The 22239-nt window shown below is 35.8% G+C and overlaps 2 protein-coding genes across 2 annotated transcripts; one reads left to right on the plus strand and one right to left on the minus strand.

The window, feature by feature from the left end:
* LOC109233178 (reactive oxygen species modulator 1) lies at positions 2334 to 5502 on the plus strand. Its single transcript, XM_019398957.1, has 3 exons — positions 2334 to 2513; positions 4089 to 4126; positions 5105 to 5502. Exons 1-3 carry the CDS (start codon positions 2441 to 2443, stop codon positions 5216 to 5218), a joined length of 225 nt encoding a protein of 74 aa, XP_019254502.1. The 5' UTR covers positions 2334 to 2440; the 3' UTR covers positions 5219 to 5502.
* LOC109233179 lies at positions 7308 to 20413 on the minus strand. Its single transcript, XM_019398959.1, has 9 exons — positions 19787 to 20413; positions 18577 to 18663; positions 16787 to 16876; positions 16138 to 16218; positions 15795 to 15989; positions 13536 to 15668; positions 10153 to 10299; positions 8646 to 9031; positions 7308 to 7814 (listed from the first exon to the last, which is right to left on the minus strand). The coding sequence occupies exons 1-9, from the start codon at positions 19838 to 19840 to the stop codon at positions 7682 to 7684; spliced, it is 3306 nt and encodes a 1101-aa protein (XP_019254504.1). The 5' UTR covers positions 19841 to 20413; the 3' UTR covers positions 7308 to 7681.

The raw sequence follows: 22239 nt of genomic DNA on the forward strand, positions 1-22239 counted from the left end.
AAAATAACTTGTAGAATGGAAGTGTTTTTATCAATTTGAAGAGGAAGAGATAACTTGTGTGACTTGCCAAGTTGACAAGCAATACATAAATTACTTAATTGAAAACTAGAACTAGAGATCTTATAAGAATTCAACACTTGATGTAGAACTTTTTGATGAGGATGTCCTAGCCATAGATGCCAACAAGAAGGAGATACTTTGGTGGCCAAGTTAGCACATGGTGAAACTGGGTTGGATGGCTTGATAGACATAGTGTAAAGTCCATTGTTACTCTGTCCGAAAAGAAGTGAAGTCCTAGAATTCCGATCCTTAACAAGAAAGTGATCAGAATAAAATTCAAAAAATGCGTTATTGTCATGAGCAAATCTTTGAACTGATGAAAAGTGGTTTAGTAAGGTATGAAGTATTGATTTAAAAGAAATTTACGATTAATGAGAAGGCTATGAAGCTCCGAGTAGGAGACTGGCTCATGTTTAGCGGATAAAGTTGTGACGATTTCTTTAAAGTTGGGTCTTAATCCTTTGAAGAAATAAATATCGATATCCGACAAGGATAATAGCCTCCCCGCAATGACAAGTTCATCTGAGATAAGCTTCGCTTTTTGAAGAAATTGTGACACTGTAAGGTCATCTTGCTTAAGATTCTGAAGCTGCATGTAAAGGCTCACGACTCTAGTGTTTGAGGGGGAAGACAAGGCAGCTTCAAGGGCGTCCTATATTTCATTCGAGGTGTTCAAACCAATAATAATTGGAAGAGTTTCTTCCCAGAGAGAAGAGATTAACGAACTCATTATGAGTTGGTCTTGTTGTATCCAGTTTATGTAGCTAGGATTCAATATTCTTCAACAGAGATATGAGAGGGAGGACATGGGTTAGATCCATCAATGAAGCATGGAAGGTTTTGCCCACAGAGAAAGGACATCAATTGTGTTTTCCAAAAAAGATAAATTTTTGGAGGTTAGTTTGATGGATATAAAATGGTGAGCATGATTGAGGGGATTTGAAGATGCTAAAGGAACTTATTCGGACTGAGAAAAAGAAGTGGATGGGGTAGAGTAACAGGAAGACATTGGCTCTTGATACCATGTAAAATTTAGAAACACATTAGAATGGCACACTGGAAAACTACTCTTTATTGATATCTACTAACATGGTACAACATATATTTTATAGTACAAGCCAACAAGAAACCAAAATAAGAGCAAACTCAATATGATACATATAAGAGAGATTGCATAGATTTTTAGTTGGACAAGGCTTGTCATTTAAACTCCGCAAGGATAGACACGATCCAATATGTGAGTATGCTCTATCTCATTTCTTGTTTATACTGATTATAAAATGGTGTTGAATAGGATATTTATTGTGCATGGTTGTTGGTCGGTATCTCCTTTCAGCAACTTGTAAAAAAAAACTCCCTTATTTTATAACTACCAAAAATCACTATTTGATACCTCCGAGTTGGTTATGTAGAGCAGTCATTTACATAAAATAAGGCCAAGGTATCACGAAGAAAAAGAATATTTAGGCACTAATAGACCGTAATATGATGATTTATTATTAGCATTAAAATAAAATAGATGGTTTGTCAGTATTGCTCAAAATGGCGGTTATCTGGATTCCCTCTATATCAAGCTCGTTATGAATTGATAGGTGACTAATGATCGATTCAGTTGATGTGGCAAGACATTAGATTACATACATACCATCCAAATATGATTATCTTTTATAATGGGCGATCCTCGAGCTTCCCTACGTGAGTTGTCTATTTTTAATAGAATTCGTTCTTGCATGCCCCCCTCCCTCCCAAAAAAAAAAAAAATCCCTACTAAGAAAGATATGGGAAAAGAGATTTAAAATTTTTCATATGAAATTGAATAATTTTGCAATCCGTTAATTTTTTGGTCTAATATTGCGTCGTACAAAAGTCTCTTTTTACATTAAATCTAAAAGTAACTTTAAACATAATCAAAAGTGGGGAAGGTAAATTTAAATATTTTTTCAAATAATAACGCTAGAGGTAAGGACAAATACGAGACATTTTGCTACATCAAAAATATGAATGGATCAAAAGTGACACAAAATAAGCAATTTCAGATACTACAAAAATAAATTTTGGAGCTTTTCCTCGGAGAAAAGGTCAAATTAAAAAAACATAAATAATATATCCATCATTAAACGATTGTCATGTTTCCTTATACCAAGCAATTTAAATGCCTTTTATTTTTGTTGTAACTCTAATATAGCAAAATTTATAAAAGTGGTATCACTTTAAATAAATTAACTTAAGTTTTCCAACAAATAAACTTAATTAGGGGGTAATTTGAGAATATAAGGTTACAACTTGCATATCATAACCAATTGGAACTATTTATCGAAACTCTCAAAACCCCTCTGAGAAGTAGAACCAAAGTCACTGTGTGTGTGTGTGAGAGAGAGAGATGGCAAAAGATAGTTGTCTAGCGAGAATAACTGCTGGGGTTGCTGTAGGCGGTGCAGTTGGTGGCGCTGTTGGTAATAAACCCTAAACCCCTTTTCAATATTCTTCTTTTTTTGAAAATCCTATTACCCTCTTTTTTTTTTTTTTTTAACACTTGTTGAATCTGTTTATTCTTCGAATTGTACTTATTATATGAGAATTGTTGGATGGGTTATTTCTTCTGTTTATCAGTGGTTAGATATATCTGTTTCTTTTATTTTATTTGAGCAAAGAATTAATGAAAAAGTTGTAGTTAATAAACACCTTTAAGTGTAAAGATCATATCTTTTCAGTTTTCGGTGAACAGTAAGTGTTAATTTTTAATTGAATTTACTTGATGATTCTATTTATTTCTAAAGTTTTGTTCTTTATTATATGACAAATGTTTGATGGGTTTAAAAAACAACAAACCCAGTTTAATCCCACAAAGTAGGTCGGGGGAGGGTGGAGTGTACGAAGACCTTATCCGTGCCTTACGAAGGTAGAGCGACTGTTTCCGATAGATATGTTTGATGGGTTATTTCTTCGATTTGTTATGTGTTGGATATATCTATTTCTTGCTTTTCTTTTGAGCAAAGAATGAATGAAAATACCGTAGTTAGGCATCTTTATGTGTAAAGATCATATCTTTTTCACTTTTTGGTGAACTGGGCAAGTGTTATAATAGAGATTCAGACCCTTTAATAAATAACTTCCATTTCTTTTTTTCTTTTTAAATTTACTTGTTGATTCTATTTATACCTCAAATTTTGTTCTTGTCATATGAGAAATGCTTGATGGGTTATTTAATCTATTTATTATCTGCTGGACATAGCTCTTTCTTTTTTGTATGGGCAAAGAATGAATGAAAATGCTGTAGCTAGGCACCTTTAAGTGTATTCGGTTGTTAGTGCACTGGGTAAATGTTATAGTTGAGACCCTTTAACAAGTAACTTCCAGTTGCTCAGATTTAGCTATAATTCACCTTATCAAAAAGAAAGTTACTCAGATTTAGCTGAAAAAGGCGAAAGATCAGCTCTAATTCTAGATTAACTGGGTTCTTGGTGAACTGAGGTCTGGGTTTATGCTATATAGAGGCATTTTAACAAGTAATTTCAATTTTTTGACACATCCAATGGATCATATGCAATGGTTATAGCCAAGTCTACTAGAGTATTTTGAAGCCCCTCTAAATACTGTGTATCCAAATTCCGAGCTCCTAGGCAGCTCTGTCTTTCTTGGCTGAGTTGTAGACAGTATACAGTTGCTAATAAGTGATAGTGCTGATTTGGTTCTCTATAATTTTCCAAAATCTCTTTAATTTGGCTGATTGGTAATCCTGTGATAGGAAGGTTTGAGGTTTTAGAACTTGGAATCTGTTCCGACCTCTTTGGGGCATATCTGAAGAACCATTTTGACTTTGTGATGCCATCTGTGACAGATTCTTTGTTAACTACTTTGTCATATCTTCACTCTCAGCACATTTGTCTCTGTTAGAAATGATATCAGTAGTATTTGACTCTGATGATTTCTATCCGAAAAATAATGAGATCGACATCAGTGTCTAGCTTGAATGTTAGCAATGTATTTAATATATTGACATTGCATCTGATGCATGTATCATTTTGTAGGTGCTGTTTATGGGACTTATGAGGCTATTAGATACAGGGTAAAATTCTCTCTCTTTGATCTGATGATAACAAATTACTATTAATGCCTTTGTTGTTTAGCAAACACATTACAAAGTGTAACTGATCTATAGTGTAAAGGTCTCAACTCTCTGAACGGTTCTCAGATTTCCAGATCAAGTCTTAAATGTATTTTTGGATGACTGATTACCATAGATATTTTTGAGAAATTTAACTACTTTTTTATGCACAAACTTGCATCGCTGCATTTTTGGGGGGTGGGGGTGGGTGGGTGGGGTTGGGATGGGTTTAAAGCTGGACTAAGAAATGTGACTTAAAGGGCCTAGTTGTTGGGTGCTTCCCAGTTGGAAAAGAATGGAGTTCTACCTTGGAGAGAGTTGTGGCATGCTGTACTCGGTGTAAGAGTCTAATGTTAGAATTATCAAAGAATTGTATATTGCTTTCCTAGTTTCAGTGCAGTGCATGATGTTGATGGACTATGATATAACTGGAAGTGTTGTTTCTCTAATGCAAGTCTTTTTTCTTTATGACAATCGAGCCTTCTGTTTTGCTTTTCCAGCAAAACTGTCAAGTTTTATGTAAAGTTCTCGCTGTCTTCCCCTTTTCTGTCCAAAGTTCATCTTCATTGACCAATGTATTAGTCAGTTTGAATTACAAGTTTAACTTTCTATTTGGACATAAGCCTCATTCTGGTAAATGAGAGAGAGGTCTGTATGAAGCGAGCATAAAGTTACTGTCACAGTATAGAGAAAAAACAATGATTTCTTTCCATCCGCGTAAGCTTTGGAGGGAGAATTATTTGGTGTGTATGCTGGTGGGAAGTAACAGGTACTCGGTAGAACTGTCGAGGTGCACATGATTTGGCCCGTATTGCCATTTTGGGAAAAAGTTATAGACTTGTTATTGCGGAGAATCTGATTCAAAAGTGTTGATGTTAAATGCAATTTGCTTCGACGTATTAGCCTAATGATATCAGTTAACTTTAATGGAAATTGCAGGTGCCTGGCCTTATGAAAATCAGATACATTGGACAAACAACTTTGGGCAGTGCAGCCATTTTTGGTCTCTTCTTGGGTGCTGGGAGCTTGATACATTGTGGAAAGTCTTACTAAGCATATTTTTGCTAGCTGCAGTTAAACTTTTTGATTATCCGAGTCGTTATCAGACTAGTGTGCCTGTGCAATTCCAATATTATTTTTTTGTGTATTTCAGTTAAGTTATGATGCTTAAATTGGTGATTCAAAATTGAGCTTTTCTTTAACATTTCAGCTGCAGTTTATGGCTCAGTTGGTAGGCTATGGTGTTACTGTTACCTCGTTCCCCTTTTTCCATCATGTAACAATAAACATCAAAAAGATAACAAGGAAAGAGAAGGGAAAAAGTTTTATAGCGCGTTCGAATGGTAACTCCAGATTTGCAGTTTGATACATTTTCATTGTGTGCACAGATATAGGTAAAACCTTGTATGCAATGGTGCACAGATATAGATTCATACTTCGTACTTGTTCCAGCTTCACAACCCTTTGTGGGTTGGTAAGAAGTTAAGTCTATGACGAGTAGTGAGGTCCTGAGCTAAGCCGTGGCTAAACCTTGAAAAAGTAATGCCATAATGTTTTGTTTCCTTTTAAATGATTATTGACATATGTTAAGAGAGCAGCTTAAACGTTACACATTTTAACTATGCTCATATTTGCGTTATTCATCTACTCAAGTCAAGCGCCAACGTTACTTCTAAACATAATTTATACTGATAGCAATCTCTCATGATAATTCGAATCCGTGATACTGTGATCTAGTGGTGGCAAAATAGATTAAAAAATATTTATCCATTCATATTATCCACTAAAAAAAAGGGTTGATTAATGAATTTTTTAAAAAAAAGGATCAATATGGATAAAATTCATATTATCCACTTAAAAATGGATAACCAATGGATTTAACTTTTACACTTTCAAAGACTCAAATTGGGAATTGCTTAAGTTTGGGAGAGTAAGAATTATCTGAAAACTAATCATATTCAAGAAACCATGAATAATATGAATATCCATATTGTCCGCCGGTTAGCCCATTTTTATCTATATTAAATATGGGTCGAGTTAAATATTTTATCATTCTTTGCATTACCCGTTTTTGACCCGCGCATATCCGACCCGATCTGCCCGTTTGCCACCCCTACAGTGTTATCCGAATTGCGAGTTGTGTCTTGAATTGCAACTTCTTTATAGTGAAAATGTCTCCGCATGGAGTGGTAAGTTTCTCTCTTTATGTGAAACATAATTTGCAGGCATGTTATCTTTCTCCCAAATTGTATCTTCATTCATGGAGGTCTTGGTCTGAATCTCCTCAAGATTGCCCTTTGTTTGCTTAATAAAATAGTCACCTCTAGGTTTTATTAATAGGAAAAGATCATTACTTTTGGAAGAACAATATCATTGCCATAAAACCAGTATTATTAAAAGCCATCGTATCGTTGCTTCATCAGCGCGGAGAAGCTAGGGGTTATCGCTTCATGGGTGAAGCCATGCACTTAACAGAAGTGTGCTGCAAACGAGAAGAGGTTGGTTCTTTTGCATTTAAAAATACTGAACAAATTGGTATCTCGTAGAATTAGTCGAGGTGTGCGCGCAAGTTAGCACAGACACCGAGGTTAATAAAAATAAATACAAAAAACTAAGCATGCTTCAACTAGTTGAGAGATAGAGAGACAAACAAGTACTAAGTAGGGGTCGTTTGGTTGCTAGTTTGATTTATACAGGACTAGTAATGTAGGATTAATTATCAAGCTTTAGTTATGTAGGGATTAGTAATGCATAAATTTTTAATTTATGGATTGTAATGTATAGATTATTTCTTGTTAAATGTTAACTTAATTTTAACTATACATGCGTAATTTAATATAAATATGAGGGTTTTTTCGACATTTGATTGTTTAATCCATGTATGAGTTATTCCACATTTCACCTTGCATAAATAATATACATATATTTATTGTATAACTTATCCATGTATGTATTACTTATATCCCCGATGGAAAAAACAACCAAACATAACATTAGTTATGCTGACTTTTGTACAAAGTAACTAAGGGTTACAAAACATAGTATTAGTTATGTTTCTCCTAATACATGAATAACTTACCTGTAACCAACAACCAAAGGACCCCTAATTGTATAAGGGGAGTCACTTGCAGCAAAAATGGAATGTAGAAAGAGGGTTGGGATTTGAAATCAGAAGATACATTTACTTGAGAAATTTACAAGGAAGCTACTCTCAATAAGAGCAAGCAGTTAAAACTTTACATCTCTCACCCTCAATTCCCCACAAACACCATTATGGAGGGGAAAAATAACAGGTCAAGCCATAAGAAGATAAAGAAAAATCTAATGAAAACTTAGAAGCAAACCTCTACTCCTAGTTCTTTTTTATGACAACCCCTGATACCAGCCCACAAATTTGAGAAGCCAAACTAAGCGATGAATATGATCTTCCCCGTAAAGCAGAGATTTTCCGACAGGGAAGAAGAAAAAGAAGAGGTCAAGAAAAGAAAAAATCACTTACAAATTTATTAGCATGTTTCAATGTGGTAAGTCCTCGCTTACACTGCCAACACTTGACTTGTCCCCCATGCAGACGTTATACTGCTCATAAACTCTTGCGCGGTTCTCTGCCCACCACTGTTCAGCTTGTTTCTCGCTAAATCGTTTTCGGCTGCATTTTAGGACATATTAGTCTTTTGATTCCAATGGAAAAGTGGCTATATGGAAGTTAAAGCATCACACACAGAATGTCACTGTAATCAACCCACCAATTGTTTTAAGCAAACAAACAAAACATTTTTCTTTGTGTAGGATTCTGAAATGAATTCTCAATCAATCAAACTATGCCTCAATCCTAAACTATGGTCGGCTATATGAATCGTATGCATTCTACTTTAGTTAGACTACTATCACTCTGATGCTAAATAACTTCTATTTTAAGGAAAATTAGGGATCATCTAGAACTAGAACTTCTCTAAGATCTCAAGCTTATTCCTACATGGGTAACAAATCTATACTGGAGATGAATCCAATGTACAACAACTACGCCTCTGTACCAAGGAAGTTGGGTTCGATATGAATCCTTAGCGACCATGCCGTTCCGTTTATGATGTCTAAATGGTAAAACGAAGTTTAGACAACCAACATAGAAGCATGTAGTCAACAACCACATGCAAAAGAACTAAATGCATGAAGGATCTTTTGCGTCAAACTAAAATATCCTTTTTTTTTTTGAAAAATTAGGAATCAGTCCCATGGACAGGAGCCATTCCTAATGAGGATATTTTTCTCATTTCTACTAAAGAGAGATGGATCACTTTAACAGAGAGATAGCATAGCCAGGCTCAAACCATATTCCTTGAAATGTGCTCAGAGAAATTGAAAAGTAATTACCCGCAGAAATAACATAATGAATAATTACAGGAGATCATTTATTTTGACAAGAATAATGCAGAGGATTAATTCCATCAAATTTGGTGACCTAAAGCCATAGTTAACGTACCTGAAGCGAACACGTTTAAGATCTTTGACACCTCCTGGTAGGGAGGTAAGTGTAATATATACACCTGGTTCATCTTGTTCGACCCATTCATTCTCATTACGAGAATCGCCTTCTTTTGTTCTGGCCCCATTTCTTGGGGTTGGTTCTGGAAACCCTTGCCTGTTTTGAACAGCATTGCGATTACTGGCATTGCTTGATCCGTTAGAAAGTAGTTGGCTGTTAGATACATTTGACTCCACATCTTGGAAAGTTAGTTGACTATGAACTCGGTCAATACAGCCATTTGGTATATCACCGGCGGTAAGATTGGAAGCCAAGGAAAAAGATGTAGGAGATTTGATGTTCCGGGAAGCACCTACTGGTAACCTCTCAGCCATCTCCTTCAGCTATGAAAGATAAAGACGACAAAACAGATTATCAGCAAAAGAAGCTAATGAAAGGCAGGTCAACAGAAAATTATGTTTTCAATAACTTTACAAATCATCTCTATCTTCAATAGAAGGGCAACAAAAATACTACACTAAAAGGATACTGATGAACAATCACACATAACCTGACCACTAGGGAAAACAAGCTAAATTATGATAAGCTTGAACTGTTAAAACAAATCCAAAAAAATGAACGGCAAATTATATAGAAACTTTCTTTTTTCCTTCTGTTGTTTTAAAGGCTGAGTGCCTTCATCCTTTTACACGCAAGCTATATTCCATGTGAACTTCAAAGGTTAGCTGCCAATAGAAAAAGTAGAATTGCAATTTTATCACGTATAAAATTTGGGTCCACTTAACTTTTGCAGGTATACAAAAAATGTTGGAACTCGGATTTCATGAAGCTAGACATTGGTACGAAAGAAATCCCAATAGTTTTGGGAGAGAAATAAATGACATTCTATTTGAAATGGATGAAGTAGATTGTTGATCGAATACGATTGTTGAACCAAAATCACATGCAATTACCTTGACATAACAAAAAGACAATTCCAAGATGCATATTCGAGAAATGCCATAAGATTATAGTGATTCAAGATGTACAAAAACTTATGACCTAAAGACACAAAAGAAAAAGTATGCATTATTAAGTGTTTTAGCACAACTGATAACACAATGACAAAAGAAAATGCACACTCGCATCTAGACCAAACACAGAGAAATACTCTGAGTAATGACAACCACATACTTTGTTGGACAGAAATTAATTTGTGTCTATATCAAACGACTGCATAAAAATCATACACCTATATGTATATTTATCTAAATGTTGTTAGACCATCTTACTTGAAAGACTTCAATAAAATTAAGCAGTAATAATTTATTACAGTAGATGAAAGCTTTATTTTCCTATTCCAGCTTTAAATTTTTAAGTGGAACACATTCTTATTTATAAGAGTTGCCGCATTTCATTAACTCAAAACAGAAACAATTTGCGCTGAGAAACTTATTCCGAAGACGGGCATGTATTTCATCATAAGCGCGCGCAACTTTTTGACATAAAAACTAAAGCAGCTTACCTGAGCAGTCAGTGACTTGATAACTTCTTTTGCTGCTTTGCATTTGGCAGTCTCTTCTCCAGCAATGGCTATTGCCTCCTTTAGCTGCTTACCAGATCTTTCCAGTTCTATCTCTTGAAGTTGAGCCTTGCGCGTGAGATTTTCCACCTATGATGAAGATCGTTCAATACAGTGCTTTTTTTAATGAATAATACATTCATTTGATTTGGATGATTCAATTTTAAAAAAATCGTGATGCTTAAATACATACAGACAATGTAGATCCTAGTCTCACTCTTACATGAGAATGACATTATAGATAAGATGTACCACAGCATTTAAAAAAGGACGCCTGAAATGGAAAGTGCGATAATGCCATGGACAGAAAGATAACTAAAAGGTGAACAGTAAGTTTTATAGGATGGTTGAGACATGCATATTATCTAGGAGTAAATATTGAGGCTTAAAGCCCAACATATCCATGGATGAATGCCATAAGTATGCAAGATATTAAGATGAATACGGACAAGAATATGCAAGATATTAGGCTGAATACGGACAAGAATACAAAAATTCATCTTTATTTAAAAAAAAGAGAAGATTAGAAATGATCATATCCAACCGAAGGGGTAAGTAGCACAATTGAAGGACCAAATGGAAAAAAAGGTCCCCACACCGCTGATTTGCCTAAAAAGACAAATTCTCCGGTATTGGAATGTAATAAATCAGAATAGAACAAAATGGATATAGAAGATTCACTAGCCGACTCCACTTGGATTTGGATTGACGTGTAGATGATTGGTTGATATTTATCCGAACCTAAAATCTCAACATATGAGATGTACTTAAGCAAAACTGGAGGACATCATAAAGTACATGGTTCTATACAAAAGGGCATTTGATCGGGAGATTAAACTCGGTCAAAACAGGAGGAGATCATTGATGGACTATAATTCACTACTTTCCAGGAGGCTTACATTTTTAGTGTAACCAATTGCATTTTATATGGGGATAAGCCTTGATCTGGTAGATGACTCAATTATTCCCTTCTTGCCCCCTCTGCCTCTTCCTCCCAGAACACACAAAAAGACAAAGAGGAAAGCAGAAAGGCAAAAAAGAAACAAAGGTCTAGTGTCTATCTATACTACTCTAACACATGTCGATAGACCTTTTTAAATCTTTCATAAGTGCATTCCATTTTGGATAGACTTGTAAATAGAATTCATTTAAGAACTTCAATATCTCCTTATATTCATTATTTGACCTTTTTAATTAATACGAAAACTTCATTATTTAGACATCATGCACCTATTATCATTCTTAAAGCCAAATTATTACATTCTTACATGGTGTTGGCCTAGAGACCCTAACTTTTCTTTTTCTGGAGTTCTCCTATTCTTGTTATTTTTTCCAAGATAAAAGGTTAAATAAATAACTCAGTTTCGTAGTTACATGATGTTGTCCCAAAGACCCCAAATTAGCTTCCCGTGGAGATCCCTTTTCGTTCTTTCTTTGAAAAAGTAAAAATAAGGTAAAATATTAAGTCAAAATTAACGTGAGTATCTTCCTTCCAAAGCAAAGCCAAACATCCATTGATAAACCCATCCTTCCACAACTTAAAAAGGCAAAAAAAAAAAACTTCACCATTTCACTTTACAGTGACATAATAAAAATAGTAAAAACTAATTTTGATTGTTATACAACTAATAAATTTACTTTCAAAGCTTTTAAGTTTTTTTCCCAGTTTCCACAAGAAACATTTCAAAATATACACTTCCTCGCTTTTCTAAATCTTTGAATTAATTTTGTACGAATTATCATGGGATATACATGTAGCGCACGTAAATAAAGACTAGTAGAATAAAATGCATATCTATTACATTGTAAATGATGTGCTTGAGAAATCATATTAAGATCTTGATGCAAGATATTGCACCTTTTTCCGTTTCGGAATAGGAAAGAGACAGGCTTTCTTTACTTAACTTTTTTGTATTCTAATACATACAGGAATGAGAGACACTTTCTTTTATGTCTTTTTTAGTTTACTATTTTTGTTTTTTGGATAGCGAGTTTCTTTTTTAGTTTAATTACTCTTGGGATGAGATATATTTCTTTAAAATAAGCAAATGAATGAGAGACATGTTTCCGCACAAGCTAACGAATTGGCTTTACCTACTTTTTTTGGGTAGGTAAGATCTTTTATTGAACTCGTACCAAGATGGTACAGAAACAGGTACATATTGGGTTTACTTACTGTATTCGACCATTCTTCACCACAATTGGCATTTACCAAATAAAGCTACTTGCCCAAATACAAGGATCTGAAGTACGTTTTTCTAACTCCTTTTTTTTGTCCTCTCACTACTACAATCGTAAGTCCTAAAAAGTAGTTTCTATGATAGCGTTACTCTTTAAGGTCAAGTTGATCTGCACAATACACGTTGCATTGATGTAAAAGAACCATGGATCCGCTGTTGGGCAAGGATGCCACAGAGATGCACTTATAGGCATCTTTGGGAAATGATAGGATGCCAGATGCCGATGGATAATCTTAGTTGTTCAATGATTTTACAGAGAAGACAAGCCTTGACAGCAACTTAAGTTTCAGGTTCAAATGTAGATACTACTTCTATGCAGGTGTGAACTTCTAAAAGGTAATCCTCCACAATCTACAATGAAGCAGGCTAGTAGAGTCATTATTAAGAGTGAAGGGATTCCCACATTCAGCCATGCACTCTTGCAAATAAAGATCTATTTTAATCTCTAGACGGATTACAATTTTGATCAGTTGATTGTCCTTTAGGTTAGGTTTTTAGCCTGTCAGATACATTGAACAGGGAAAAGCAGCAACCAGGGGATCATTCCACAAGATAGTGCCTAAAAGAAGATACATCAGTGACCTGGAGGCTCAAAAGATTGTTAAAATTCAGTACAAGATGACATATTACTAATAACTCTCTGATTTTACCTCTCAAATAAATTCTCTGATTCACTGTCCATTTAGATACACTATCACGTCTTATGACACCTCTAATGAACCGATCAATAAAGTAATACTTCTTATAAACTTGGAAGAAGTTTCTCCGCATTGTACGATAGATATGCATAACCATTCATCTTTGACCACAAGTACTAAAACAGTATCTGAAAAGTTATCTCAAGCCCAGCAGACAGCCGGATGCTATGAATATGGTGTTCTCTAGAAACTCTAGAGGATTTCTTGCCCCACATCTCATGTTTGACACTTCACATTACAAAAAGTGTCCAAAAATTCTTAGATTCATAGAGAAGCTTAAATCTTTGTTTTTGAACTCACATCAGCAACACGGATAATATGTGGAGCAAACTGAGGAAAATGCGTCACAAGTAGATGACTGCTCCTTACACAAATACAAATGACATACCTGTGCTCTTAATTTGATAACCTCTTGGCTAAGGCCATCGTTTGTCCTTTTAGCGTCGTCCAAAACAATCTTTGGAGATGTGAGTCCACCCAATGTTGGAGTTGGCGTAGTAGAACGAGGTGGACTGGGCCGTCTAGATATTGGTGATGTTGCTCGAGAAACAATTCTTGATCCAGGAACTGAAGCTGAAAAGAATTTCTTGGACGAGCCAAATACTGGATTTAGAGACTTGGAAATGTTGAGAGCTCCCCACTGAGAGGTACCATTTGGAATAGGTGACACACGGCTGCTGTTAAATTCAAGTTTTTTCTTCTGTTTGGAAGAACGGTTTTCTACTTGTTTGAAGGATTCCATTGAAGAAAATCTAGCTAGTTGAGGTCGAGACCTTGTTTCCGACTTAGTGTCCTTGTCTGTTATATCAGTTGATGCCTGATGCATGCTTCCTCGTCGACTCATAGAAGACTGAGAAGAAGCATCGGTTTCAATAGCTTTTTTCAATTTACTGAAGCAATTGTCACAGACACGATAGGGTTTATTGGGATTCGGTGCCATTGATGCCCTCAGTGATTTCTTGCTGCTACATGAATGACAAAAGACAAGCCCACAGTTATAACAGTTGTGGCGTTTCCTTTTAAAGTTAAAAGGAAGACGACAGCCAGAACACATGGATTGGTCGACCCCTGATACCCATTTATGAAGGCAAATAGCAGCAGTAAAATTAGTACCACAAGCAATACTTTTGACTTGCTTGTCTTTTAAAGCTTCCACTAAAGTTGGAGAATTTCTGTCATCAGTATCCCCATGACCCAATCTTCCGTTTGCCCCCTTTCCCCATGTGTAAACTTCAGTTCGAGAAGTCAACACAGCAACATGATAAGCACCACAAGCAATCTCCTCCACAAAACTCTTTGCCAGCTTGCCTTCAACACGACGGGGTAGCTTCCCATCAGCTTGGTGATGACCTAATTGCCCATATACAGGACTCCCCATTGTATATACATGACCAGAAGTCGTCAATGCAACTGTCAAGCTGTGTCCACAAGCAACCTGGCAAAAGTTTGGTTCAACAAGAGCTGCAACACATGTAGGTACAAGTTTTGACTCCTTATCACCATGCCCAAGCCTACCTTTATCACCATCTCCCCAAGTAAAAAGTTTTCCTGATGAACAATTACTTGAACTTGAGCTTCCGACCATGACTTCAACAACCGCTGCAGTATGCCAAACCCCACAAGCTGCTCGTACAGTTCGAAGCCCCTTTAAAGACTCCACTTCCCTAGGTTTAGAAACACTTTTTCTGTCTCCATGACCAAGAACACCAAAAGTACCATCGCCGAAAGTAAATAATTGACCGGCAGAGGTCACCACAGCAGTATGCCAGGGCCCACACGAGATATAGGAAACGTGTATGCCCTCTAAGGGTCCATTTACTCTTTTGGGGACCCAATGACTAACTTCATTTCCATGCCCAAGAAGACCAAAATCACCATCACCCCATGTGTACAAATCTCCGGAGAGTGTTACGGCACAAGTATGATTCTCACCACATGCAACAAGCTCAATGTTCGAATGGCTGAGTGAATCTATAAGCTTCGGATGCAGAACATCAGAATCAATACCATGACCAAGCCTACCTCCTGATTCCTCACCCCAGGAGAAAATCTCGCCCTGCTTTGTCACAAGTGCTGCATGTCGGCCACCACAAGCTATATTTTGAACATCCAATACCACTGCAGACTCTAAAGCTTTGGGAAACAAAGAATCTAATTTTGCACCAAAAGAACTGCCAACTCTATGAGGTCCACCACCTAGGACACCATCCCCAGTGCCTTCTCCCCATATAAAAACATCCCCCAAAGCATCACCATCATCATGACCAGAACCTTGACTTGATGAGCTAACTGCACTTGAAAGGCTTACTCTAAAATTATCCATCCCTATTCCCTTCATCTGACCATGCATGCTATCTGAACCTCCAGAAGACAAGGAATGAACAGAAGCACTAGCAGAATCTGAAGGGAAAAACCCTTTGGGTGGTACAGCATACAGAATTACATCAGAAAACGCCTTATCTAGACCGTTTTTAGGAGGGCTTTCATATGGACTATGAAGCCGAAGCTGATCAGCACCATCCTGGAGGACATATAGGATCTCATTCAAAATCTCAGAGAGAGAAATCAAAACAAAATATAAACATGAAAAATTTACGGATACATTTCATCTGCATATGCATAAGTAGACATGTGGATGCTATAGTACCTTCTGCAAGCTGTCACCGCTACTAAATGGAGAATGCAGAGGAGAGCTCCTTCGTGTATATGTTCGAGGACTAGTAGCACCAGAAGAAATTCCATCGCTCCTTGATTCTGTTCTCCATTTTCTCTGGTGCCCACGAGAAATTAAGGCCTTCAAACCACTAAACCAAACCTCCGCTTCATCTTTATCTTTACATATCTAAAAAGAGAAAGTGACAAGCAAAGGTGTGATGAATTTGGTGCAAGAACCAATATCTGACAAAAAGGGGATAATACAAAGCAACAAAAATCACAATAAATTTTTTTCTCTAAATGAAAGACACAGCTGTTACTAATGAAAGTCTTACCAAATCCAGTGATCTATCATTGTATATAAGTGAAAATGACTGATACTCCTTCTCGGGTCGTGGGTACCTTTGAAAAATTGGCTGGAATAGAGCAATAATTCAGATCAGTGAATACTAACGAGAATGTTTGCCTTGTTATGGTTGACAGTTATAGTAAGAGGTGTGTGTGTGTGTGTGTGGGGGGGGGGGGGGGGGGGGAGAAGGCAAGAAAGACAAAAACTGACAGATTCATACAGCACAATTAATCAAATCAACTATGGATTGAGCAACCTTCTTTTAGCAGTGTTTGGACCTTGGTCCTATTCATTCTTCACCCATCTACTTTTTCCTCATCTTTCATCTACTCTCAAGTGTTTTTAATAACAAAATTAAATTATCACATCGAACAGAAGACATAAAATATTTTGCCAAGAGAAACGTGCCGAGAGCCAAAATTTCTAGCAAGTTCATAAATATTCACAAACAGTGTTAAGGTTCTCTGTGACTTCATCAGATATCACTTAAGTTCCCCTTCTAGTGTATAGACTCTTCAATCATGAGTACTGATACCACACAAAAAGATACAGAGACGGATTCGTTCATATTATGGAGATACCAATCAAAAAAGTTTCAGGACAGAAACAGGCTTTTCACCATGGGGAGAACTTACAGTGCGCTGCCCAGATATTATTCTTGACACATGACTTAGCTTCAGGTGTTTCTCCTCTTTACCTGAAAACCATATTAAAGCAGACTCATCCTGCATCCACAATCAGAATTATTTTTTAGATACTAAAGCATTAATTCTCAATTAGAGCTAGATTTTAAAGGACACAAAGTAGCCCAGACTTCAGAGTATTTTTTTTTATAGAACTTCTTTTGATAGGTAAAGTCCAAACTTCAACTTAATAAAGGGAAGAAATTCCGTTTAACTGAGATACAACAGCAAATCCAATTTCTAGTAAAGGTATAGACAAACAATCTGTGCACCATGAAAGAACTCTTCTTATGAAAACACAGGTTTTGTTACAACCAAAGTCATCAGCAAAAACAGACACAGAAATGGCCAGCATCAAGCGTTAAACCTCAACAAGAGACTGAAGCTCAACTACTGGGACAGCTCGGAAGAAGGAAACAGAGAATAAATGGATTCGATGACATTGAACTACATACTGCACCCTTAAACAGTAAAAAGTACCATTCTAAAAAATGGTTGATTCTCTTTCAGGTATGAGAAAAACAGCATACCTGAATAAAGAACCACTCTAGGTGTATGTGTTTGTGGAAATTATCCATTTTGTTTCAGCATAAATGAATGGTTTCAAAGTTTTGGTTGTTGGATAACATGACAGGATAGGACTTCGGAAGACAATATGATTACCAACTTTTGCTGCATTTCGCTTGTAAATCAACTTCAAATATTATTCTGCATAGATAAAATGCTACTTTTGCTTGTCTTTGGTATGAGGCAGTTCAGATATCACGTATTGCTTTCATAGTAGCAGAAAGATTAAGGAGCCTGGACTAACTTATGCTTACTTTTCATGCTTGATAATGCACATTTTCCTTATGTCATGTAGTATTTCTATCGTTTGAATGATGACCCTCCTATCTGAAACACAAAACTCATATGGACACACCACACACGCACTTACATCAATTCTGAACAAATAGAAAGGAAAAGGAACTGATACAGTAAGCATTTGTGAAGTGAACATTAGGTAATTCGGATCAGAACCTAAAAGGGTTTCTCAAGTAGATAGGCTGCAACACACATTTTGGGTAACCGATGTACAGTAAGACACAAAACTGAAGATTCCACAAACTTCAGAGCAGCTGCAAAATCAACCGGAGAATGTAGAGGGAAATTACAATAGGAAATGCATAGTTTGCTAACCCCTTTTATAGTAATATTCTCTCTATTACTGCTTATACTATTACACGATACTAAACCCTTCTCTTGCCCTTCCTTGATCCAATTTTACACTGGGGCATTATACAAACAAGGGTCACGTCAAGCACCTTAAGTCAAAAATTAGGCAAATATCAAACATCTCCGGCAGAACCTGACAGATTAATTTATTTGATATTTTAAGGCAATCAAAAAATGAACCCGATAGACTACTAGCTGCTGCTTGATAGACTCTAGAAGTTCTTATTCTTGCCCAAAAATTATAGAATAAAGGAGTTACACGTCAAGTGTCGAATATCACGGTTTTGTAGCATAATTGACAAAAGCAAAGACCAGCGTAGATATTAAACTACATGATTGGGAAAAGAAGAGTAAATTGCATCTCAACCTCACGCTACACTCAACAATAAAGAGAGAAATATTTTTTCTTTTTATTTTGACTAGTACAAATGATATCTTACGAGAATATTCATAGATGACAAAGAAAAAATTGGGGTAAGAATACAAAGTAATTTACACAGGATAAAGAAACATGAACTGATACTTACGTTTGACAACCGAAAGGGACAAAACTTTGGCTTCCCCCTTCTTCCATACTTGAGCAAGTATGCACCCTTCTTTAGAGCAGTTATTGCCTGATGTAAATCATAAGAAGAAATAGAAGCTGAAAAGAAGTTTAAAAGGTCGAGAGATTTTGAACCTAACAAATAAACAATGAACAAGCAACACTAATATCCCAATTTTCAGAAGTAGTTATATTTAGGTGGTAACTGAAATTACTTAAATTGACTTCATTGCTCTTGCTACCAAAATCAACGCTTTATATGACTTGGCACGTCAACAGCAACAACAATGTTCACACAATCTTATGACATGCCAATTGCTAATTCTTTGTAAAACATGCTATCCTAGTATTATTACCTTACTTTCCATTCCTATTCTATGTATAAAATGATTACAGAATTATTGTGCCTCAATTAAACATGCTTTCTTTTATGATTCATCTGCATAACACCATAAAGAGGAAGTTGACTACGAATTCTCACCACAGAATGCCAACAAATATTTTTGACATTAAAATACGAAACCACGAAAAAAGAAAATGAGAAATGGAGAAAGTATTGCCACATTCTCATAAGTAAAAAAAGAAGTAGTCACATATGTTAAAAATAATGGGGCATTCGACAAGTTTCCCGAGATTACCGATAATGAAATACAATAAAATCAAACTATGCTTCTATCCCGAACCCGAACTAATAAGGATTCTTATCAATAACCAAAGACAATTCAATGAACTGCACTTCCATTCCAAACTAGTTGGAGCCGACTTATCAATAACTAAATACATTTCAATCAACTACTCCTCAATTCTAAACCAGCTGGTCAGCTAATCAATAATAAAATATAATTCAATCAGCTATGCCTCAATCCCAAACTAGCTGGCCTTAGCTTATAGTAACAAAATACAATTGAATTGACTACGCCAAACGCCTCTATCTCAAACTAGTTAGGGTCAGCTTATCTAAAAAAAAATAGAATCGGCAAAAGCAACAATACTCAACAAACTTCAGTCGCTATACAATTCAATCAACTACGCCTCAATCCCAAACTAGTTGGACCCAGCTTATCAGTAATTAAATACACAATTAACAAAAACAATAATACTCAATAAAACTTCAATTGTTTAAACAATGGTAAAAAGTGCAAGTTTACTACAGTAATAACCACACAAAAAAATACAGTATATCAAATTTATACCTGCTCAATATCCCTTTCAACTTGTCCACTAGCTCTGTTGGCATCTGAATTCATTCTATCAATTGACACCAAAATCTGACACTCCCAAAACTAGCCCTAAAATCTCTAAACCCCTCCCATTCATTTATAAAAAAATTCAATTCCAATCACATTGAATACAAACTCTATTCAAAATTCACAAAACGCCCTAGAAAAAAAAAAACTGAAAACTACTGATTACAATGATCCTATATAGCCCCCAAAAAAATTGCAATTTGCAACTACTCAAAAAAAAAAAGGTGAAACCTTTTTTTGGTTGTGAATTGAAAATTCAAGAACTGAAGTGGGTATTAAAAAATAGCTAAAATTAGCAAGACCCAGATAGCTGAAACTGTGAAAACGATTGAAAATGAAAGTTTTATAGTAAAAAAAAAACGTCACTGCTTGTGAATTAGAGATAGAGAGAGAGAAAGAGAGAGATCAGCTGATAAAAATGAAGCAATAGAATCTAAGGTTTGATCTGATTTTGTGTTTTTGTTTTGGGCAATGGGTGCAGAGAAGCAGCAAAAACACGCACACACAAAAGTGCTACAGAAGATGACTGATGAGAGAGAGAGAGAGAGAGAGGAGAGAGAGAGAGAGAAGAAAGGTGGACTAAGGAGAATGGAATATAATATTAATATTAATTTTACTTTCTTTAAATTGAGGAAATAGCAGTTACTCCTATTAATTAAAAGTTTTTAAAAATATATATATATTGAAGGTCGCTGGAACCATAGGCTATCTGTTTATCTAAATTTATTGCGCGAAATTAAAAAATAGCCAGATTTATAAGTATTAACTGAAAAATAGTCATAATTTTAAAAGTAATTGAAATTTAGTCACTTTTCATGTAAAAATAAATTTGAAAGAAAATACTGTCCAAAATCCGCATAATATTCCAGCATAATATACTGAAGTTCGAATTTTTTACATGTGAACTTCCAACATAATATACTAGAGTTCCAGTATAATATACTGGAGTTCCAACATAATATATTGGTCCAGCATAATATGTTGGAAGCTCATACACAGGTGCTCCAATCTCCAGTATATTATGCTGGAACTTTCCGTCTGCTGGAGTTCCAGCATAATATGCTGGAAGTTCATACACAGGTGCACCAATCTCCAGTATATATGCTGGAACTTTCCATGTTGCAGTAAAATAGTGGCTATTTTTGATTGACCTTGCAAATACTGTCTATTTTTTAATTATCAGTCCTAAAACTGGCTAGCGCGTATTATCTATTCTATGTATTACATGACTAATCATAGTTGTGTAAGGCCATTGTACCTTTGACATTTGGATTTTTGTGGGCCCTGCCTCATAGTCCTTCCACTTCTCTTACTTTGTCCAAGTTATTTATTTTTGTGTATTATATGTGTATAATTATATATAATCAATGTATAATATATGTATATGGCTAGAAAAAATAAACGGTGAATATGGTCGGCTATTTGCGTAAAGATCCCTTTATTTTTACAACAACAATAATAATATATCCAGTGCAATCCCACAAATGGGGTCTGGAAAGGTAGCATGTATGCAAATATTCCTACCTTGTAAAGGTAGAGAAGCTGTTTCCGAAAGATACTAGGCTCAAAGAAAGCATGATCACAACATGACAAAAAAATTCAAGTTATTTATTTTTGAGAAAGCACCATAACTGTATGGGTCAAAATCTGACCATACGTAGATTAGCGCTAAAAGGAATGGCAAGGAGTCGACTAAGCTGTGGTCGTATCCACAAGGCGTAATAACGACGAGTATCTCGGATGCTGCCGAGATCGAACCGTCAGAAAGCTTGTACGGCAAAGTATATGTCGCGATACTTAAGGGGAGCGACGTAAAGTACAATCAAGGGATTAGGGTATTATGGCTAAGGACCGTTGGACAAAAGGGAATACTTATAATATATATAGGAGGTAAGAGGAAGAAAAGGGGGCTCCCTCCTTCAAGAAAAAGAGACAGAGGAATCGGAGAAGATCTCTGAGGAAAAACAAGCGAAGGTCTAGATCTTGGTTACAGATATTTGTAATCATCATTGTTAAATAAATAAAGATGGATCCCGTAGCTGCCCATGGTGTTCTTTCTATTTCTTCTTTGTTCTTACGTTACAGAATAGTACCTCAAGAATGTAAGCCTATCATTTTATGTTTGATATCTTTTATAACCTTAAAAAGGTTATAAGCTTGATTACATTTCTGTTTTCGTATATAACGTGCTTTGAGCTAGAGTCAATTATCCTTGGCTAGGATTCACCCTCTATTTTTTCATTAATTAGTTTAACAAAGAGCTTAACACTTTTTGGTCAAACAATTTGGTGCCGTCTGTGGGGACTTCTTAGCCAAAGTTTTAGTTCCCTCTAGATCTAAAGCCAGCCAGAGTTTCGCTTCCTGGTGGCCATAGCCCTACCCTCTGTGTAAATACCAAC

This window comes from Nicotiana attenuata, chromosome 10 (genome assembly GCF_001879085.1).
Source record: "Nicotiana attenuata strain UT chromosome 10, NIATTr2, whole genome shotgun sequence".
Lineage (NCBI taxonomy): Eukaryota > Viridiplantae > Streptophyta > Magnoliopsida > Solanales > Solanaceae > Nicotiana > Nicotiana attenuata.

Coding starts and splice junctions, on each gene's coding strand:
- LOC109233178 (XM_019398957.1), top strand. CDS start 2,441: ATGGCAAAAGATAGTTGTCTAGCGAGAATAACTGCTGGGGTTGCTGTA. Junction 2,514..4,088: donor TGCAGTTGGTGGCGCTGTTG/GTAATAAACCCT, acceptor ATCATTTTGTAG/GTGCTGTTTATGGGACTTAT. Junction 4,127..5,104: donor ATGAGGCTATTAGATACAGG/GTAAAATTCTCT, acceptor TGGAAATTGCAG/GTGCCTGGCCTTATGAAAAT.
- LOC109233179 (XM_019398959.1), bottom strand. CDS start 19,840: ATGAATTCAGATGCCAACAGAGCTAGTGGACAAGTTGAAAGGGATATT. Junction 18,664..19,786: donor TTGAAAGGGATATTGAGCAG/GTATAAATTTGA, acceptor GATTTACATCAG/GCAATAACTGCTCTAAAGAA. Junction 16,877..18,576: donor GTCCCTTTCGGTTGTCAAAC/GTAAGTATCAGT, acceptor TTGTGGATGCAG/GATGAGTCTGCTTTAATATG.